The sequence below is a fragment of the Pelobates fuscus genome, chromosome 8 (assembly GCF_036172605.1).
Source record: "Pelobates fuscus isolate aPelFus1 chromosome 8, aPelFus1.pri, whole genome shotgun sequence".
Taxonomy (NCBI): domain Eukaryota; kingdom Metazoa; phylum Chordata; class Amphibia; order Anura; family Pelobatidae; genus Pelobates; species Pelobates fuscus.
This window is the reverse complement of record NC_086324.1, coordinates 7110098-7133781: the sequence shown is the minus strand read 5'-3', so window position 1 is coordinate 7133781 and position 23684 is coordinate 7110098. Positions and strand designations below refer to the sequence as shown.

The window sequence follows — 23684 nt, the reverse complement described above, 5'->3', positions numbered from 1 at the left end:
TTGTGTGGAAAAAAATCTTCAACGATAAAAGATTAAAAAAAGGTGATTTGTTTTTTTTCAATGTGATCTGTGATGTGTTAGGAGTCTGTACATGTCCACTAAATTCTATACGAGCCCTTGGAATTTCTTAGGGTCAGTCTACTTTCCTAACCGAAGACCTCCAGCAGGGGGCGCTGGTTTTCCTCTGTAATATTGTGCTACATATAGCAAATGTATCATAGACAAGTAACAATAGGGGCTTTCTGAACAAATAAGATGGTTAAATCCCTTGCTCCATAAAAATACTCTGAAAATGTCACACTTTTCTTAATAGTCTTATTTAATGATGAAACATATTTCCCGAACGTCCATGGGTTAAGTCATGAGTTTAACATAGGATGGACATACAATTTAACCAGTGTATTATGGGAAATGTATGCTAATTTGCATGAAATGCCCTGTTTGTGCCAGGCGTAGGCAACAAAGTCTGAACGTCAGCTTTATAATGAAAAATGTCAGCATTTAACTGGTAGAAGTGCGTGTAGCTCGTCATTAGTTTCCAAACACGTTCTGCGATATAGATATATATAGATATTTTTGTGTGCTTGGAATCAGATCTGGAACTCCCTATCCACCGCTAAGCAATCTAAAGTAAAAAGAGAAATATCTACCATCACTGGGCTCTGAATTATAAAAAAGGTAAGTTAAAATTAAAGGACGTTTAATGCTACTGAAAACCAATGAACATTCTGATTTCCCTTTAACGTTTAAGATCTTTAGCCGAGAAACATAATTATTTCTGACACTGGGAACGGTTACAGCTACCTTGGCAGCGGCAGTCATCGGCACTCTCTAAATTAGAGCAATTCTCCAAGTCTGAACCCGGCTCTGCCGTTCTAACTGGAATACAGACAGTCCCAGCCACTAGAAACAAGACACTGTATTAAGAAGCGTATTTACAGTTAGCTGGACGGCAACAAGCGCTTATCACATAAATAATTTAGCCATAAGCGAGTGCGCTTTGAAATGATCATATTACCAAGCGTGTGTGCCAACAGCACCTAGAATTTAACCCTTTAAGCATTAAATAAATATCTCTTGTAAGCGTTCTAGAACACACAATAGTGAATAGCTAAAATACTACTTTCACCCATTCTGTGTGTGCTTGAACGCTGCCGTGAGAGGCGTGTTTCCATGAAGAAGGGATGTAAAACTGTGACTTAATTAATATCTGACCCCATCTGTAGAACAATCTCCTCCATTAAAAATAATGTTCTAGATAGAACCTGTTATTGGTGATGGGAGAATTGTTAATACATAACTTTGCATTTGTAACATTTCCATATGGAACATAAAATCCTGTATCCACATTAACTGAATACCACGTGCACAAAAAGTCACGAATGTGAGAATAAAAAATGTGCCCCCGTTATTGTCATGTATAAAGCCCAGTTATACAGAGACCACACAGAAAACAATATTACCCAATGGATCACACACTATTTTTGCGTCTTTTTATTTTTTCTAATATTGGTAACTAACTCGGATATAGTGACACTATGTCTATAGACACACACCGAGCCCACTTAGACCTCGTCCTATCGTGTACTATGACAGTCACAAATGAAATTCTAAATCAGAACTTTCAGGAAAACAACACAAACAAAACAAATACACCAGAGGTTGTTCTCTAAGCAGTGAAGCGTTTAGGACACAATCGACAAATGGAGTGTTTCCAAACCAGCATTGTGTTTTGCAAATTGTCGATTTCTATACTCTGCTTACCAAATGTATGTTATTTTTGCCATTGTGTAGGGGCCACGACACCCAGAGTAAACAGGAACATCTTATCTTGCTCAACGCATGGATCAAAATACCTGCTCTACCATAGAAACAAACTAAAAGAAGCTCTGCTGTGCCCGACTATAAATATGGTGCCAGGGCCTGGCGGTGATTTCCTCCGCTTTATCCGTTACGACCCCAGGGTGTCATTACAGCTACCTGATCCCATTACTCCAAACTGTCCGGTCACTATTTCTGCTCATCACGCTCCATATTGAGGACTTCCTTCTGTTTCCTTGCTCAGACACAACTCAATAAAGCCGTCATAATGATTTGCTCCAAACTGTAACAACCCGCAAGACAACCCCTATTCCCAGCAGGGGCATTGCATCTAAAAGCCAACCCTGCAAACAAAACGAAGGCAAAACCACAAAATCCCGTCTCATTTTACTGTCCCTGCACAGCCTGCGTTTAATGGAGGCCTTTGGAAGTTATAACAGCCTGTGATTTAATAAGGTAACTGCTCCTAGCAATAAATAAATGATAAATCTACCGCCTCTTCTTACAGCTATAAGGAGGGCAATTGAATGATCGATAGAAAACAGGAAAACACTCTCACTAAAGCGGACGCTGATTAATAAAATCAGACGGACATGTCCATAAACTTTAACAAAAACTGCCTCCTGGGTGCCATCAATGAATCAGAGCGTGCGTAACGGAGGACCTGCAGATACGTTAAGAAGAGAGAGTCAGGACTACAATAGCGCTATGTGCGCAACAAAAAATGCAAACTCACCGTGCGCTCAAAATTGTCTTAGAAATATCCTTAAATCATCGAGTGGCTAGAAGACTCATTCTATCTCTAACAAGCATCTTTGGTCAGGCTATTTACTAGCAATTTGCTTTGATAACTTTACAATAAGCTTTATACACTGTGCCAGGAAATGTTTTTCACGGCTAACTGCAATTTGGCCAAATAAGCAAATTCCGAGCCTACATATATCCGAATTACGGACTGATCAAAGCGCTTAATTCTAATCAAGATACATCAGTTATAATACACAGTATACGAGGAGACAGGGGACCTCCTTACACCATAACCTTATAGCTGCAGTTATAATACACTGTGTGCGAGGAGACAGGGGACCTACTTACACCATAATCTTATAGCTGCAGTTATAATACACTGTGTGCTGGGAGACAGGGGACCTCCTTACACCATAAACTTATAGCTGCAGTTATAATACACTGTGTGCAGGGAGACAGGAGACCTCCTTACACCATAACCTTATAGCTGCAGTTATAATACACTGTGTGTGCGGGGAGACAGGGGACCTCCTTACACCATAACCTTATAGATGCAGTTATAATACACTGTGTGCAGGGAGACAGGGGACCTCCTTACACCATAACCTTATAGCTGCAGTTATAATACACTGTGTGCAGGGAGACAGGGGACCTCCTTACACCATAACCTTATAGCTGCAGTTATAATACACTGTGTGAGGGGAGACAGGGAACCTCCTTACACCATAACCTTATAGCTGCAGTTATAATACACTGTGTGCAGGGAGACAGGGGACCTCCTTACACCATAACCTTATAGCTGCAGTTATAATACACTGTGTGCAGGGAGACAGGGGACCTCCTTACACCATAACCTTATAGCTGCAGTTATAATACACTGTGTGAGGGGAGACAGGGAACCTCCTTACACCATAACCTTATAGCTGCAGTTATAATACACTGTGTGCAGGGAGACAGGGGATCTCCTCACACCATAACCTTATAGCTGCAGTTATAATACACTGTGTGCAGGGAGACAGGGGATCTCCTCACACCATAACCTTATAGCTGCAGTTATAATACACTGTGTGCGGGGAGACAGGGAACCTCCTTACACCATAACCTTATAGCTGCAGTTATAATACACTGTGTGCGGGGAGACAGGGGACCTCTTTACACCATAAGCTTATAGCTGCAGTTATAATACACGGTGTGCGGGGAGACAGGAAACCTCCTTACACCATAACCTTATAGCTGCAGTTATAATACACTGTGTGCTGGGAGACAGGGGACCTCTTTACACCATAACCTTATAGCTGCAGTTATAATACACGGTGTGCAAGGAGACAGGGGACCTCCTTACACCATAACCTTAGAAAAGAAAAGTAAAACAAGGATTAGTTAGATTAAAAACAAAAGAAGGAAGGTATGTAGATGAGGATAAAGGTTTAGCTGACTGCCTCAATGAATATTTTTGTTCGGTATTTACAGATGAAAATGAAGGAAAGGGACCTCAGTTAAGAAAAAGGATAAATGAGTCATTTATTACACGTGAGTTTACAGAGGTTCTATTTCAACTGTCAAAAGTAAAGACAAATAAGTCAATGGGACCTGATGGAATACACCCAAAGCTATTAAAAGAGCTTAGTGGTGTACTAGCAAAACCATTAACAGATTTATTTAACCAATCATTGATAACAGGAGTAGTCCCAGAAGATTGGAAGTTAGCGAATGTTGTGCCCATTCACAAGAAAGGTAATAGGGAGGAGTCGGGCAACTATAGGCCAGTAAGCCTTACTTCAGTAGTGGGGAACGTGATGGAAACCATGTTAAAGGATAGGATTGTTGAACATCTAAAAACACATGGATTTCAAGATCAGAGACAACATGGGTTTACTTCAGGGAGATCATGCCAAACTAATCTTATTGATTTTTTTGATTGGGTAACTAAAATTATAGATCAGGGTGGTGCAGTAGACATTGCTTACCTAGATTTCAGTAAGGCTTTTGACACTGTTGCACATAGAAGGCTTATCAATAAACTACAATCTTTGAGTTTGGATTCCAATATTGTTGAATGGGTAAGGCAGTGGCTGAGTGACAGGCAACAGAGGGTTGTAGTCAATGGAGTATATTTGAAGCTTGGGCTTGTCACCAGTGGGGTACCTCAGGGATCTGTACTTGGACCCATTCTCTTTAATATTTTTATTAGTGATATTGCAGAAGGTCTTAATGGTAAGGTGTGTCTTTTTGCGGATGATAGTAAGATATGTAACAGGGTTGATGTTCCAGGAGGGATAAGCCAACTGGAAAATGATTTAGGTAAACTAGAAAAATGGTCAGAGTTGTGGCAACTGACATTTAATGTGGATAAGTGCAAGATAATGCATCTTGGACGTAAAAACCCAAGGGCAGAGTACAGAATATTTGATAGAGTCCTAACCTCAACATCTGAGGAAAGGGATTTAGGGGTGATTATTTCTGATGACTTAAAGGTAGGCAGACAATGTAATAGAGCAGCAGGAAATGCTAGCAGAATGCTTGGTTGTATAGGGAGAGGTATTAGCAGTAGAAAGAGGGAAGTGCTCATGCCATTGTACAGAACACTGGTGAGACCTCACTTGGAGTATTGTACGCAGTACTGGAGACCGTATCTTCAGAAGGATATTGATACCTTAGAGAGAGTTCAAAGAAGGGCTACAAAACTGGTTCATGGATTCCAGGATAAAACTTACCAGGAAAGGTTAAAGGATCTGTGGCGAAACCAACTTCGCCACTGTGAACTGGAGAAGCCTGGCTGCTAGCCTCTTGCCCTGCGACTATGGCCCCGGGACATATTGTACTGGAAAACTATATTTGGGCATGTAATAATGTATATTACTGCTACTGGGCCTTTAAGGGCCATCCGTGGATCTATGGGGACTTTGGGGATACTGTACCTTTAAGACTGTGGAGCGTATTACAGTAATCCTGCCTTTAATACTTTAATGTCATGTATGTATTTATGTATGCAGTTAACCTGGGTTATATATATATGCAGCATTCATCTGATTGTTCGGTAGAATCACTCCATTCATTGTATTGAGGAAACTACCGAACAACCAGACCACCCAGGACTAAGTGTGCCTCCAATTACCGTTTGCAACAATGTTGCAAACGGGTAATTGGCAATCAGTGCAGTGTGGTCTTTGTCCTCTGGGTGGCCGCCATTCGGGAAACGAACACGTGGCGGCGGCCATCTTAAACTACCGAACAGCTGTGTTTTGCCGTCGAGTGTCTGGAACTGAAATCGGACACTCGACTAGGCAAACACCGCTGAGACCTCCAGACTTCCAGGATTTCGTGGGGAAACTACCGGACGGCCCGCCGTTCGGTAGAAAGAAACGTACGAACTAGGGGATTCATGCGAATCCCCCTTAGTCTCTATAACACCAGAATTCGTCTGTTTCATTCACTTGTTTGTGACCGACCGCAGGGCCAAAATGCATGGAACTGTTTTCGGATACTTTACCCATGCGGTCGGTCAAATCTTTGGAACCTCATATCTCCCGAACCATTCATCCGAATGACCTGATTCTTGAATATGTTGTCCCCCTGAATAAGGGCTATCAGGGGATACCTGTTTTGGAGGTGTAGCATATGTATTTGGGGTACATCCAGGAATTGGGGAAAAGGGTGTACGGTATAATTATATTAAGTGCTAATCTAAGGGGAGGAAATGTGTGGGAGGTATATCCCTGTGATTGGTTAATTTCATCCTCCCCCTGGGAGTGTCCTGAATGTACTTGTTTGTAATAAAAGCCAGGCTGGATGAGCCAGTCTGTTGTTGCTGTTTAACCCTGAAGCTGGAGTGTGTCTCTTTCTTGGGGGGAAAGGGGACTGTATGCCGACTGCCAGGAGTGTAAGCTGTTCATATTGCTTTTCCTGTTCGGCTGCTTCCAGGGTTCGTGTGTCTGCTGTTCGAGAGTTGGTGAATTCGTGCAGTTTGGGAGTTCGGGAAGTTGGTGCTTATGGTAGCTGCTGGTCTATCTAAAGGGGATTATCGCCTAAACGGATTTTTCCCCTTTTATGCTGAAACGGTCCGTTACAGGATCTTAACATGTATAGCATGGAGGAAAGACGAGACAGGGGGGATATGATAGAAACATTTAAATACATAAAGGGAATCAACACAGTAAAGGAGGAGACTATATTTAAAAGAAGAAAAACTACCACAACAAGAGGACATAGTCTTAAATTAGAGGGACAAAGGTTTAAAAATAATATCAGGAAGTATTACTTTACTGAGAGGGTAGTGGATGCATGGAATAGCCTTCCAGCTGAAGTGGTAGAGGTTAACACAGTAAAGGAGTTTAAGCATGCGTGGGATAGGCATAAGGCTATCCTGACTATAAGATAAGGCCAGGGACTAATGAAAGTATTTAGAAAATTGGGCAGACTAGATGGGCCGAATGGTTCTTATCTGCCGTCACATTCTATGTTTCTATGTTTCTATAGCTGCAGTTATAATACACTGTGTGCGGGGAGACAGGGGACCTCCTTACACCATAACCTTATAGCTGCAGTTATAATACACTGTGTGCGGGGAGACAGGGGACCTCCTTACACTATAACCTTTATAGCTGCAGTTATAATACACTGTGTGCGGGGAGACAGGGGGACCTCCTTACACCATAACCTTATAGCTGCAGTTATAAAACACTGTGTGCAGGGAGACAGGGAACCTCCTTACACCATAACCTTATAGCTGCAGTTATAATACACTGTGTGCAGGGAGACATAACCTTATAGCTGCAGTTATAATACACTGTGTGCGGGGAGACAGGGGACCTCCTTACACCATAACCTTATAGCTGCAGTTATAATACACTGTATGCGGGGAGACAGGGGACCTCCTTACACCATAACCTTATAGCTGCAGTTATAATACACTGTGTGAGGGGAGACAGCGGACCTCCTTACACCATAACCTTATAGCTGCAGTTATAATACACTGTGTGCAGGGAGACATAACCTTATAGCTGCAGTTATAATACACTGTGTGCAGGGAGACAGGGGACCTCTTTACACCATAACCTTATAGTTGCAGTTATAATACACTGTGTGCAGGGAGACATAACCTTATAGCTGCAGTTATAATACACTTTGTGTGCGGGGAGACAGGGGACCTCCTTACACCATAACCTTATAGCTGCAGTTATAATACACTGTGTGCAGGGAGACAGGGGACCTCCTTACACCATAACCTTATAGCTGCAGTTATAATACACTGTGTGCGGGGAGACAGGGGACCTCCTTACACCATAACCTTATAGCTGCAGTTATAATACACTGTGTGCGGGGAGACAGGGGACCTCCTTACACCATAACCTTATAGCTGCAATTATAATACACTGTGTATGGAGACAGGGGACCTCCTTACACCATAACCTTATAGCTGCAGTAATAATACACTGTGTGCGGGGAGACAGGGGACCTCCTTACACCATAGCCTTATAGCTGCAGTTATAATACACGGTGTGAGAGGAGACAGGGGACCTCCTTACACCATAACCTTATAGCTGCAGCTATAATACACTGTGTGCAGGGAGACAGGGGACCTCCTTACACCATAGCCTTATAGCTGCAGTTATAATACACGGTGTGCGGGGAGACAGGGGGACCTCCTTACACCATAACCTTATAGCTGCAGTTATAAAACACTGTGTGCAGGGAGACAGGGAACCTCCTTACACCATAACCTTATAGCTGCAGTTATAATACACTGTGTGCAGGGAGACATAACCTTATAGCTGCAGTTATAATACACTGTGTGCGGGGAGACAGGGGACCTCCTTACACCATAACCTTATAGCTGCAGTTATAATACACTGTATGCGGGGAGACAGGGGACCTCCTTACACCATAACCTTATAGCTGCAGTTATAATACACTGTGTGAGGGGAGACAGCGGACCTCCTTACACCATAACCTTATAGCTGCAGTTATAATACACTGTGTGCAGGGAGACATAACCTTATAGCTGCAGTTATAATACACTGTGTGCAGGGAGACAGGGGACCTCTTTACACCATAACCTTATAGTTGCAGTTATAATACACTGTGTGCAGGGAGACATAACCTTATAGCTGCAGTTATAATACACTGTGTGTGCGGGGAGACAGGGGACCTCCTTACACCATAACCTTATAGCTGCAGTTATAATACACTGTGTGCAGGGAGACAGGGGACCTCCTTACACCATAACCTTATAGCTGCAGTTATAATACACTGTGTGCGGGGAGACAGGGGACCTCCTTACACCATAACCTTATAGCTGCAGTTATAATACACTGTGTGCGGGGAGACAGGGGACCTCCTTACACCATAACCTTATAGCTGCAATTATAATACACTGTGTATGGAGACAGGGGACCTCCTTACACCATAACCTTATAGCTGCAGTAATAATACACTGTGTGCGGGGAGACAGGGGACCTCCTTACACCATAGCCTTATAGCTGCAGTTATAATACACGGTGTGAGAGGAGACAGGGGACCTCCTTACACCATAACCTTATAGCTGCAGCTATAATACACTGTGTGCAGGGAGACAGGGGACCTCCTTACACCATAACCTTATAGCTGCAGTTATAATACACTGTGTGCGGGGAGACAGGGGGCCTCCTTACACCATAACCTTATAGCTGCAGTTATAATACACTGTGTGCGGGGAGACAGGGGACCTCCTTACACCATAACCTTATAGCTGCAGTTATAATATACTGTGTGCAGGGAGACAGGGGACCTCCTTACACCATAACCTTATAGCTGCAGTTATAATACACTGTGTGCGAGGAGACAGGGGACCTCCTTACACTATAACCTTATAGCTGCAGATATAATACACTGTGTGCGGGGAGACAGGGGACCTCCTTACACCATAACCTTATAGCTACAGTTATAATACACTGTGTGCGGGGAGACAGGGGACCTCCTTACACCATAACCTTATAGCTGCAGTTATAATACACTGTGTGCTGGGAGACAGGGGACCTCCTTACACCATAACCTTATAGCTACAGTTATAATACACTGTGTGCAGGGAGACAGGGGACCTCCTTACACCATAACCTTATAGCTACAGTTATAATGCACTGTGTGGGGGGAGACAGGGGACCTCCTTACACCATAACCTTATAGCTGCAGTTATAATACACCGTGTGCGGGGAGACAGGGGACCTCCGTACACCATAACCTTATAGCTGCAGTTATAATACACTGTGTGCAGGGAGACAGGGGACCTCCTTACACCATAACCTTATAGCTGCAGTTATAATACACTGTGTGCTGGGAGACAGGGGACCTCCGTACACCATAACCTTATAGCTGCAGTTATAATACACTGTGTGCAGGGAGACAGGGGACCTCCTTACACCATAACCTTATAGCTGCAGTTATAATACACTGTGTATGGAGACAGGGGACCTCCTTACACCATAACCTTATGGCTGCAGTTATAATACACTGTGATGGAGACAGGGGACCTCCTTACACCATAACCTTATAGCTGCAGTTATAATACACTGTGTGCGGGGAGACAGGGGACCTCCTTACACCATAACCTTATAGCTGAAGTTATAATACACTGTGTGCGGGGAGACAGGGGACCTCCTAACACCATAACCTTATAGCTGCAGTTATAATACACTGTGTGCGGGGAGACAGGGGGCCTCCTTACACCATAACCTTATAGCTGCAGTTATAATACACTGTGTGCGGGGAGACAGGGGACCTCCTTACACCATAACCTTATAGCTGCAGTTATAATACACTGTGTGCGGGGAGACAGGGGACCTCCTTACACCATAACCTTATAGCTGCAGATATAATACACTGTGTGCGGGGAGACAGGGGACCTCCTTACACCATAACCTTATAGCTGCAGTTATAATACACTGTGTGCGGGGAGACAGGGGACCTCCTTACACCATAACCTTATAGCTACAGTTATAATACACTGTGTGCAGGGAGACAGGGGACCTCCTTATACCATAACCTTATAACTGCAGTTATAATACACTGTGTATGGAGACAGGGGACCTCCTTACACCATAACCTTATAGCTGCAGTTTTAATACACTGTGTATGGGGAGACAGGGGACCTCCTTACACCATAACCTTATAGCTACAGTTATAATACACTGTGTGCGGGGAGACAGGGGACCTCCTAACACCATAACCTTATAGCTGCAGTTATAATACACTGTGTGCGGGGAGACACGGGACCTCCTTACACCATAACCTTATAGCTGCAGTTATAATACACTGTGTGCAGGGAGACAGGGGACCTCCTTACACCATAACCTTATAGCTGCAGTTATAATACACTGTGTGCGGGGAGACAGGGGACCTTCTTACACCATAACCTTATAGCTGCAGTTATAATACACTGTGTATGGAGACAGGAGACCTCCTTACACCATAACCTTATAGCTGCAGTTATAATACACTGTGTGCGGAGAGACAGGGGACCTCCTTACACCATAACCTTATAGCTGCAGTTATAATACACCGTGTGTGGGGAGACAGGGGATCTCCTTACACCATAACCTTATAGCTACAGTTATAATACACTGTGTGTGGGGAGACAGGGGACCTCCTTACACCATAACCTTATAGCTGCAGTTATAATACACTGTGTGCGGGGAGACAGGGGACCTCCTTACACCATAACCTTATAGCTACAGTTATAATACACTGTGTGCGGAGAGACAGGGGACCTCCTTACACCATAACCTTATAGCTGCAGTTATAATTCACTGTGTGCGGGGAGACAGGGGATCTCCTTACACCATAACCTTATAGCTGCAGTTATAATACACTGTGTGCGGGGAGACAGGGGACCTCCTTACACCATAACCTTATAGCTGCAGTTATAATACACTGTGTATGGAGACAGGGGACCTCCTTACACCATAACCTTATAGCTGCAGTTATAATACACTGTGTGCGGGGAGACAGGGGACCTCCTTACACCATAACCTTATAGCTGCAGTTATAATACACTGTGTGCGGGGAGACAGGGGACCTCCGTACACCATAACCTTATAGCTGCAGTTATAATACACTGTGTACAGGGAGACAGGGGACCTCCTTACACCATAACCTTATAGCTGCAGTTATAATACACTGTGTGCGGGGAGACAGGGGAACTCCTTACACCATAACCGTATAGCTGCAGTTATAATACACTGTGTGCTGGGAGACAGGGGACCTCCTTACACCATAACCTTATAGCTGCAGTTATAATACACTGTGTACAGGGAGACAGGGGACCTCCTTACACCATAACCTTATAGCTGCAGTTATAATACACTGTGTGCGGGGAGACAGGGGACCTCCTTACACCATAACCTTATAGCTGCAGTTATAATACACTGTGTGCGGGGAGACATGGGGCCTCCTTACACTGTAACCTTATAGCTGCAGTTATAATACACTGTGTGGGGGGAGAGATGGGACCTCCTTACACCATAACCTTATAGCTACAGTTATAATACACGGTGTGAGAGGAGACAGGGGACCTCCTTATACCATAACCTTATGGCTGCAGTTATAATACACTGTGTGCGGGGAGACAGGGAACCTCCTTACACCATAACCTTATAGCTGCAGTTATAATACTCTGTGTGCGGGGAGACAGGGACCTCCTTACACCATAACCTTATAGCTGCAGTTATAATACACTGTGTGCTGGGAGACAGGGGACCTCCTTACACCATAACCTTATAGCTGCAGTTATAATACACTGTGTGCGGGGAGACAGGGGACCTCCTTACACCATAACCTTATAGCTGCAGTTATAATACACTGTGTACAGGGAGACAGGGGACCTCCTTACACCATAACCTTATAGCTGCAGTTATAATACACTGTGTACAGGGAGACAGGGGACCTCCTTACACCATAACCTTATAGCTGCAGTTATAATACACTGTGTGTGCGGGGTGACAGGGGACCTCCTTACACCATAACCTTATAGCTGCAGTTATAATACACTGTGTGCGGGGAGACATGGGACCTCCTTACACCATAACCTTATAGCTGCAGTTATAATACACTGTGTGCTGGGAGACAGGGGACCTCCTTACACCATAACCTTATAGCTGCAGTTATAATACACTGTGTGCGGGGAGACAGGGGACCTCCTTACACCATAACCTTATAGCTGCAGTTATAATACACTGTGTACAGGGAGACAGGGGACCTCCTTACACCATAACCTTATAGCTGCAGTTATAATACACTGTGTACAGGGAGACAGGGGACCTCCTTACACCATAACCTTATAGCTGCAGTTATAATACACTGTGTGTGCGGGGAGACAGGGGACCTCCTTACACCATAACCTTATAGCTGCAGTTATAATACACTGTGTGCGGGGAGACATGGGACCTCCTTACACCATAACCTTATAGCTGCAGTTATAATACACTGTGTGCGGGGAGACAGGGGACCTCCTTACACCATAACCTTATAGCTGCAGTTATAATACACTGTGTGCGGAGAGACAGGGGACCTCCTTACACCATAACCTTATAGCTGCAGTTATAATACACTGTGTGCCGGGAGACAGGGGACCTCCTTACACCATAACCTTATAGCTGCAGTTATAATACACTGTGTGCGGGGAGACAGGGGACCTCCTTACACCATAACCTTATAGCTGCAGTTATAATACACTGTGTGCCGGGAGACAGGGGACCTCCTTACACCATAACCTTATAGCTGCAGTTATAATACACTGTGTGCGAGGAGACAGGGGACCTCCTTACACCATAACCTTATAGCTGCAGATATAATACACTGTGTGCGGGGAGATAGGGGACCTCCTTACACCATAACCTGACAGCCACAACTATGATGTAATTTGCTAAACCCTTAAAGGGACACTCCACTACCCAAATACAAAAATACATAAAAATCACTGTTCATAGATTGGCTATAATGTTTGATATGTTGCAGTATATAATAATATGTTACTTTGTAAAAATGTAACAGCTATAACCGTAATAGAAGATACCAATGTTTTCTCTCTCCTCTAAGCAGTGCGTATGAGGCTGCTGCCACTGATCCAAGCAGTTAAAAAGACTAACTGCTGTCTATAGAATACTCACATTGGAGGAGGGGGGTGTCACAAACGCACCCTACTCCAAGAATTTGTGTGACTTAGTTGTGGTGGTAAAAGGGTTAAAGTTCACTATTTGTCTTCACTTGACCAGAAATAATGATAAAAATCCCCCTTAACACCACCCACACTTATATTACTATTATATATACTAATATTACTATTTGAACGCTGCCACCACCAAGACAATTTATACACGGGCTGCCTTGGTCCCCCAGTTAACTTAATGATAAAAACCCACAAAATACAACTTAGCACAATATCTATGCAACCGCAAAACACTACTGTCTGTAGAATACTCCGGTTACACAGCAGTTAACACTGGAGGGGGGAATTAACCAAAACAGCTATCTTAATGTAAGGGCAAATGGACATTGAAACTCTTTAATGCAGCAAATATTGATTGTGCAAAAAGCCAAACATTCATTTTTATGTTACTCTTTTAGAGAGAAAAAAAAAAAAATATATATATATATATATATAAAAATCACTGCTTCATTCTAAACCAGTCCCAGTCTTGGGAAACAAACTGCTAAAGAAACTAAACTATAGAGAGGTCCCTGGGTGGATGAAAGGATGACTCATACCGGTTTAGGTCCCGGAGCATAGAGGCCATCTGTCTAAAGATCTCCCAACTGAGCAACAACTGATATTTGGCTCAGAGTCTACTTCATTGACTTAGACTGTGTGAAAGATACCCGTTAGGTAGAGGAGATCCTGCTAATTAGCAGCAGAGGTTACTGTTCTGTCTCTCTCGCTTCTTTCCTACTTCTTAGACTCTTTTGATTTTATGTTCCAATGCTCTCTGGCTCTTTGTCTTGAGACCAGCTGAGAAGACATTAATCAGGCCCTTAAGAGGACGGCCAGCGGTAATGCTGCTGTACAATATATCGATGAGACTCCTTCTATCCATCTATTAGTAGAACCCAGTGACATGTCCGTATGGACGTGATCCAATCCCCCTGGATTTCAGAGTGCGGTTATATAGGAACTGTGAACTGGACACAAGCTTATAAAGGTTCGTTATTAACCCTTTAGGACCATACTGCCATAACAGTCTGGTAACGGAGGATGTTATGCCAGCTGAGCGGGACATTTGATTTTGGATCAAGATCTTTAAAGACCAGATTGATAGGCTGGTACAACCCCCTGCTAGCCCCCAGCTCTTAAATGGTTTAATATATTTCTAAGTATTCCATCTGATTTGTAAAGGATTCGCTGTGTTAGCCCAGATAATGAGATGCTGAGGGATCACGGCTCCCTGGACATAGCCATCTACGATCTGAATCCAATATAGCTCCCGATTAACAGACAACTCTTTATTAAGAACCAATAGTTTAGACGTTTTCTCAAAACGAAGCAATTAAAATAAGTACAAGGACCACGTCCATTCTTATATAACACATGGGGAGAAATAATTCTTAATACTTTTTTTCCCCTGCGGTTTATGCACAGATTAGCTTTTTTATCTTTTGTATTCCAGTCTTAGTCTCAGTGTTCTAGAACAGATTATATGAGGGCTATGCAGAGAGACTACACCCTGTCTGTGATACAGGTCTCTTATGGCGGTTACTGTGTGCTGGAACTCCGCTGCCCCGGGCAATATTGATTGTTTAGTGGTTATTTGATGAACTTGCTCCCTCACGTTGTGTCAGATATTTTTCTAACAATATAAGGCTGTGCGGCTTACACACTCAATGCAAATGTGTAGCAATAATAGACCTATTGTCATATCCTTACTGAAGATAATGTAAGAGGGAAAACAAAGATATAGATCGAAATTTCTTCAGATCCATACACACAATACAGAACTACTCAAACAACGTAAAGATCGGATTTACTGGTCTTCACAATGCACCCCCAAATGCGCATTGTTCTTATAATGCACATGGCTCAATGTTTACTTGAGGGGTTTCTGTAACCCTTTTCACTAAGTTTTTAACTTTTAAATGCCACATTGGGAAATTAACCATGTCCACTGTCCTTTTCAGGCAAGGTAATCTTATCTTGAATCCTCTGTCGTCTCCACACCCGATTATTATTATTATATTTATATAGCGCCAACAAATTCCGTTTTACAATGGGTGGACTAACAGACATGTAATTGTAACCAGACAAGTTTGACGCATAGAAACAGAGGGCTTGAGGGCCCTGCTCAATGAGCTTACAGGCTAGAGGGGTAGGGGTAAAGTGACAAAAGGGTAAGGGAAGTATATTGGTAGAAGAGATTCAATGAAGACTTAGTGAGGGTTTTTTGGAGCCATTAACAGTTTAATTGATATGTTTTTCTGAAAACGTGAGTTTTTAATGATTTTTATTTTGAAGAAGAAGAAGTAGAGAGTGGGTGAGCGTCTAATGGAACAGGGAAGGAAGCGGCACAGGAACGGTGCATCCCTAGAGAAGCATCAATGTCATGCCGCATCCCTTTAGAGGTCCAATCACCTGCTTCTCAGAGAATCTCAATCTCCTGGTTCAGAAAGCAGGCGCACTCTGAGTTGGAGGGGGAGGAAGGGATTAAAAACCAAAACCCGAATAATTGTAAGGGAGGTAGAAGAGCGCATTGAGGGCTGGAAGGAGGGGAGAATTAACCGTCTCCATGCAGGCAGCGATCCGACCCTGAGAACGTGTTTTGCCAGCTTGCAGACAACAGACGTATTGTTTGCACAGAATTGACATTAGATAGCCCAGAACAGAGTTCGGGGGTGCACATCCCAAGAGGACTGCTAAGCATTATGGAACCTGTAGTTCCTGTAGCCTGAGAAGAGTTACTTGCTGATTACCCTAGTTGTACAGGCTATTTGAATAATCAACTAAACCACTGCACTCCCTCTAACATAGATTGACAAAGACTGGGGGGGGAAGGCACGACCACTCGGCCCGGTGCTGTACACTTTTGTCACTTGAATAAAGGGACACAGATACAAGAAGTACGTGCTGGTGCACTGTGTGTTTTTTTATTTGTACTTTAATGTTAGCATTGTTAGTTTGTTTAGCATATACAGACAATAAATGTGTTTAAAGGATTACATGACATCAGATGGCACATGTCACCCAATATCTACAAAGAAATGAAGATGAAAGATCATGATCTCCTAATCTAGACATGAGCCACTTTATTAACTGTTAGGCTCTTTACAGTATGCCACAAGAACACTACAGCGTCAGGAATACAAACATGTACCGGTATTCCTGACACTAGAGTTTTGAAATTGCTGTATAAATGGCCAGCCCCCCTTGCCAGCATTTAAAAGGGGTTAGACTCACCTGATGATCTCAGCCAATCTAATGCTTTCCCATAGGAAAACATTGAGAGGCTAAACACCGCGTGGTGACAATCAGCATCTCCCGGCAGAGATACATTGAATCAATGCATCTCTATGAGGAACGTTCAGTGCCTCCATGCAGTAAGTGGAGACGCTGAATATCAGTCACACTGTGCAGCACTGACCTAGGAAGCACCTCTAGTGGCCAACTGAGTAACTGCGCTGAACCCCTTAAGGACACATGACGGATATATTCCGTCACGATTCCCTTTTATTCCAGAAGTTGTGTCCTTAAGGGGTTAAAGGTGTTGCTAGGCAGAAATGTAAACACTGCCTTTTCTCTGAAAAGGCAGTGTTTACATTAAAAAGGCTGGAGGGACTGACTATACTCACCAGAAAACTACATTAAGCTGTAGCAGTTCTGGTGACTATAGTGTCCCTTTGATATGACCAACAACATGTAGTGAATATCACGATATTAATACATGAATCAGATCTACATAACCCATTGTTTACGGAATCAGTGATTTCAATAAGCGCCAACACAGATCATCATCTAATACAGTCTACAAAGGTTTCAGACCGATAAATAAGCATGTGCTGGCTTGTGTATTAATTTGCAATACTTGAATAAAAAACTACAGATATTAAATGGTTGTACATAACTGAAATCAATATGTTCTGCTTTGCTGATTATCACGCAAAGCTCTGGTTGGGTTTACCAGAACAACACCCATTGGAACATTTCAATTATACCGCATAAATCCCGCTAAAGACACTGGACGGGTATGTCTTTGTTTAAAAATGTACTGGTGTTTACATAAATCTATGGAGGCTCTTTGCTAAATGGAAATCTGTGAGAAAGAAAACCCCTGCTTTACGATTCAAGGTCACGGCGCAGTCTGCAGATTATTAATGCGGACATTTAGCTCTTGTTAGAGGGAAGAGAGTAATATTCTGAATTAGCTCCTCAAACTATTTATGCCAAGCACCTTGCTAGAGAATCAGCATTAATTACAAAAGGTGGATCTATGGGAGGCTGGAAGCAAAACAACCAGTACAACACACGTTTATATAGGATTAAAAAAGCACCTGACCCAAACACTGTGGGGAAAATGGCCGCACTAAAAAGAGGAATTAAAGTAATCTCAAAATAAACGCCAACGATAACCTGATGTTATCACGTTAGTCTATTCAAGCAAATCCAAACCCTTGGTTTATACTATTTATTTGTAACCTTGCAGGTGTTTTAACAGACCGTGATTCAGTGACACACTGGTTGCTGATTTCCCCCTATTAACTTGTCAAACGTCTTGCACTTAAATTGCGCCTGTCACTGAAGAGGTGACTTTACAACTTTATTTATACACGGTGACAGGAACATTGTGGAAAGGGTCTATATAGAGAGATTTAGTGCTTTGAAAGAACCATTTCACCTGCATCTGATCTGCAGAGAGGGGAAATCAGTCAGCTTAATTCACATGTGTGCGGTGTTCAATCATTACATGCGTACCCCAAATGCATTTAACCCCTTAAGGACACATGACATGTGTGACATGTAATGATTCCCTTTTACTCCAGAAGCTTGGTCCTTAAGGGGTTAAAGGACCACTCCACCTTTAAAAGCTCCTCAGCTTGCTTTACGGGTGAGGAGAATCGCATTTAAAAGGCACTTTCTAAAAATACCCATTTCTATAAGTAATTATAATTAATAATGAAACACCTCCAGGCTGTCTAACATCCAGGAAGGCTTGCTTCCTGCGTCCATTAGCTCCCCTGATCTTTACTTTAGTGCGCATGCCTCCTCCTGCATTCCTATTCAGACGTCAGATCAGACTAGTAATTCCTGAACACTGTAGAGCGCATGCACAGGGATAGTCTTTAGCAGGTAAAATAGGGATGACTTGCAAAGGCTGCGGTTCATATCAGGGGTATGGAAAATAAAAAAAAAATAAAAAACTACTTGTCCAGGGACTAAAGCGTTTGCCCAATCTACTTGTCCTGATACAAAAAGTAATTTTAATCCAAAACAGTATATAAATAAGGTCTTTATTGATAGTAACGCGCATCCACGATGCTGCCAAACACTTTCACCAGTACGTCTGAAGTGAAACGCCGGGAGGTCACATGTTCTGTCATCACCCCTTAAGGACACATGACACGTGTGACATGTCATGATTCCCTTTTATTCCAGAAGTTTGGTCCTTAAGGGGTTAAAGCCCCCGAAGTGCTGGGCACTGAGGATGTCTGCTCCACCGATGCCTTGAAGGAGGATCCGAGTACCCCCCCCCAAGCTGTGTGGGGGACCTGGATCCAAGGGGGGGGGGGACTTTAACTCTGCAGTTAGCTTTAAATAAATAAATAACAACCTGCCCGGCTATATATTGGGCTATATCTATGGAACAGTGATTTTGTAAGAATTTTTTGTTAGCACTCTGGAGTGTTTAACATCTGGGCAACCGTAATACTTTGTGGAGCGACCTGCACAACCCCAGAAGATGAAATATTTTCATGACAGATAAAGTATCAGGTTGCAATTAGGCTACAGTATTTAACACAAGCCCCGAAGCTTCGATAGCAAACAAATATCATTTACAAATCTTTCTTAATGATGCCAAATATAATTATATGTAGAATATCCCCCTCCGGGAATATGATTAAGAAAATCAGTGAGCCAAAGTCACTTAATCCAAGCAAAAGATTATAATTAATTTGGTAAAAATAGCGGGGACCATTTTCCTGCCTCAGTAACAGAGAACCAAGCCCTGTCTTCCTACATCATAAAATGGTTAACCTCAAGAAAAATGACATATATAGCAGCCCAACACATTTCAATACAAATTACCCGGTTTAGTTTAGTATATAATTTGAAGTGATATATGATTTGATACTTCTCATCTCGCCTCCTCAGGATGATACTGTGTAAATGCATTTGGTCAGGCCCTCAACCCCCCTCTGTTCCGGTTTGTCCAACTCGTCTGGTGCAAATGTTTGTTTGTTAGTCCACCTATTGTACAGCGCTACATAATTTGTTGGTGCTTTATCAATAATAATACAAAAAGACAAGCATTTTATTTGAAACACAAAACAACTTTGTACAACGCATGGACTAACACAGGTATTTGTAACAAGATGAGCTGGACAGACTGGAACAGAAGGTGTTGAGGGCCCTGTTTAATGAGCTCACATTCTAGAGCAGGGGTGCCCAAAAGGTAGATACCCAGATTTTGTAGAACTACAACTTCCATGATGCTTTGCATGTCTTTAGAATGACAAAGCATCATGGAAGCTGTAGTTTTAAAACACGTGGAGATCTACCTTTTGGGCATCCCTGCTCTAGAGGGAGTGGGGTAAAGTGACAATGGGTAAGGGTAGGGTGTTTTTTTTAATGGAGGGTAAAGTCGGTTTCTAGCATAGTTTACATTGAAGGGTTAGTTTTTTGGATGATACAGTTGCAGGAGAGGAAGCAGGGTGGGTTACCAAGGTGCAGGAAGGGGAAGCCAACAGTTTCATTGATATGCTTTCCTGAAGAAGTGAGTTTTAAATGATCTTTTGACGGACCTGGGACTAGGTTAGAGTCTAACTCAGCAGGGAAAGGAGTTCTATAGGAATGGTGCAGCCCTAGAGAAGTCTTAAAAGTGGGAGACAGAGGTGAGTGTACGTAAATACATACGCAGATCTCCAGCAGAGCGTAGGGCCTCGGATGGACATACTGTATCAGTGAGGATATATAGGTAGAGCAGATTCATGTAATGATTTGTAAGCAAGAATTAAATTGAGCCCTAAGTCTGACAGGGTTTGGCTTGGGTGGTGTTTACATTCATCCACCAGGACCCAGTGTCTCTGTGGTAGGACCCTGCATAGACCATCTTGCAAGATGTATGAGAAGACGTCAGTCTGCCAGAGAAACGACAAACGCTGCGCCTTTTAACAGCATGGACTTTGCACATAAGACAGTTGCTCCTCCTCTACAGCCCCCTGCCCTTTATCTGCTCCCCCCTGCCCTGTACCTACTCCTCCCCGCAGACTCCTGCCCTGTACCTGCTGCTCCCCCCCCCTCTGTACCTGCTGCTCTCCCCCCCCCCTCTGTACCTGCTGCTCTCCCTCCCCCCCTCTGTACCTGCTGCTCTCCCCCCCCCCTCTGTACCTGCTGCTCTCCCTCCCCCCCTCTGTACCTGCTGCTCTCCCTCCCCCCCTCTGTACCTGCTGCTCTCCCTCCCCCCCTCTGTACCTGCTGCTCTCCCTCCCCCTCTGTACCTGCTGCTCTCCCTCCCCCTCTGTACCTGCTGCTCTCCCTCCCCCTCTGTACCTGCTGCTCTCCCCCCCCCTCTGTACCTGCTGCTCTCCCCCCCCTCTGTACCTGCTGCTCTCCCCCCCCCTCTGTACCTGCTGCTCCCCCCCCCTCTACCTGCTGCTCTCCCCCCCCCCCTCCTCTGTACCTGCTGCTCTCCCCCCCCTCTGTACCTGCTGCTCTCCCCCCCCTCTGTACCTGCTGCTCTCCCCCCCCTCTGTACCTGCTGCTCTCCCCCCCCTCTGTACCTGCTGCTCTCCCCCCCCTCTGTACCTGCTGCTCTCCCCCCCCCCTCTGTACCTGCTGCTCTCCCCCCCCCTCTGTACCTGCTGCTCTCCCCCCCCCCTCTGTACCTGCTGCTCTCCCCCCCTCTGTACCTGCTGCTCTCCTCCCCCCTGCCCTGTACCTGCTGCTCTCCTCCCCCCCTGCCCTGTACCTGCTGCTCTCTCCCCTGCCCTGTACCTGTTCTTCCCCCTTGCCCTGTACCTGTTCTTCCCCTTTGCCCTGTACCTGTTCTTCCCCCTTGCCCTGTACCTGCTCCTCCCCCCTGCCCTGTACCTGCTCCTCCCCCCTGCCCTGTACCTGCTCCTCCCCCCTGCCCTGTACCTGCTCCTCCCCCCTGCCCTGTACCTGCTCCTCCCCCCTGCCCTGTACCTGCTGCTCTCCCCCCTGCCCTGTACCTGCTGCTCTCCCCCCTGCCCTGTACCTGCTCCTCCCCCCTGCCCTGTACCTGCTGCTCTCCCCCTGTCCTGTACCTGCTGCTCTCCCCCCCCTGCTCTCGTACCTGCTGCTCTCTCCCCCTGCACCTGCTGCCCTCCCCCCCTGCCCTGTACCTGCTGCTCTCCCCCCCCCCTGCCCTGTACCTGCTGCGCTCCCCCCCCCCCTGCCCTGTACCTGCTGCGCTCTCCCCCTGCCCTGTACCTGCTGCTCTCCCCCCTGCCCTGTACCTGCTGCTCTCCCCCCTGCCCAGTACCTGCTCCCTTTGATTCTGGCTCCATGCTGCAGCCTTTACTCAGCTCTGCGTCGCGTAGATTGTGCGTCACCACATCGGGCGGGGTCTGACATATAGCCCCGCCCCTCACAATTAACAACTACAGGGGGCTATAAGGAATAATGGGGGGGGGGCTATAGGGAATAATGGGGGGCTATAGGGAATAATGGGGGGGGCTATAGGGAATAATGGGGGGCTATAGGGAATAATGGGGGATTATAGGGAATAATGGGGGATTATAGGGAATAATGGGGGGGCTATAGGGAATAATGGGGGGATTATAGGGAATTATAGGGAATAGTGGGGGGATTATAGGGAATAATGGGGGGCTATAGGGAATAATGGGGGGATTATAGGGAATAATGGGGGGCTATAGGGAATAATGGGGGGATTATAGGGAATAATGGGGGGATTATAGGGAATAATGGGGGGATTATAGGGAATAATGGGGGGATTATAGGGAATAATGGGGGGCTATAGGGAATAATGGGGGGATTATAGGGAATAATGGGGGGCTATAGGGAATAATGGAGGGGGCTATAGGGAATAATGGGGGGATTATAGGGAATAATGGAGGGGGCTATAGGGAATAATGGTGGATTATAGGGAATAATGGGGGGATTATAGGGAATAATGGGGGGATTATAGGGAATAATGGGGGGCTATAGGGAATAATGGGGGGATTATAGGGAATAATGGGGGGATTATAGGGAATAATGGGGGGATTATAGGGAATAATGGGGGGATTATAGGGAATAATGGAGGGGGCTATAGGGAATAATGGGGGGGATTATAGGGAATAATGGGGGGGATTATAGGGAATAATGGAAGCTTCTAGAGGGTAATGGGAGGATTATAGAGAATAATGGGGATTATAGGGGTAATGGGAGAAACACTCCACTATTACATAACCCAACCCCAATATTCCATAATCCAACCTCAATTTTAAATAACCCAACCCCAATATTCCATGAAACACCCCAATATTATATAACCCACCCCAATATTCCATAATCCAACCTCAATTTTACATAACCCAACCCCAATATTCCATGAAACACCCCAATATTATGAAGCCCATCCCAATATTACATGAAACACTACAATATTCCACACAACACCCTGTTATTACATAACCCATCCCAATATTAAATAACTAAACCCCAATATTTCATAAATCACTGAATTCCATGAAACACCACAATATTCCATAATTTTACTCCAATATTCCATGAAATATTCCACAAACCACCCAATATTAGGAGGTTTGAATGAGTTATGAAATACTGGGGTGTATCATGCAGTATATCAAACACCCCAATAGTGTCACAGTGAGTGTGAATTAGTGTTACAGTGAGTGTGAGTTAGTTTCACAGTGAGTGTGAGTTAGTTTCACAGTGAGTGTGAGTTAGTTTCACAGTG

The 23684-nt window shown here is 44.4% G+C and overlaps 1 protein-coding gene across 2 annotated transcripts in view; it reads right to left on the bottom strand.

The window, feature by feature from the left end:
- The window catches only part of HSPBAP1 (HSPB1 associated protein 1), a 68418-nt gene extending 46130 nt beyond the window's left edge, over positions 1-22288 (bottom strand). The window contains exon 1 of one of the 2 annotated variants that reach the window (XM_063429190.1): positions 22245-22288. In XM_063429190.1, the coding sequence (XP_063285260.1) occupies positions 22245-22269 (25 nt within the window). In that variant the 5' untranslated portion in view covers positions 22270-22288. The remainder of the gene's footprint in view (positions 1-22244) is intronic. The other variant, XM_063429191.1, reaches the window with a different exon arrangement.
- Positions 22289-23684: the final 1396 nt, after the last annotated feature.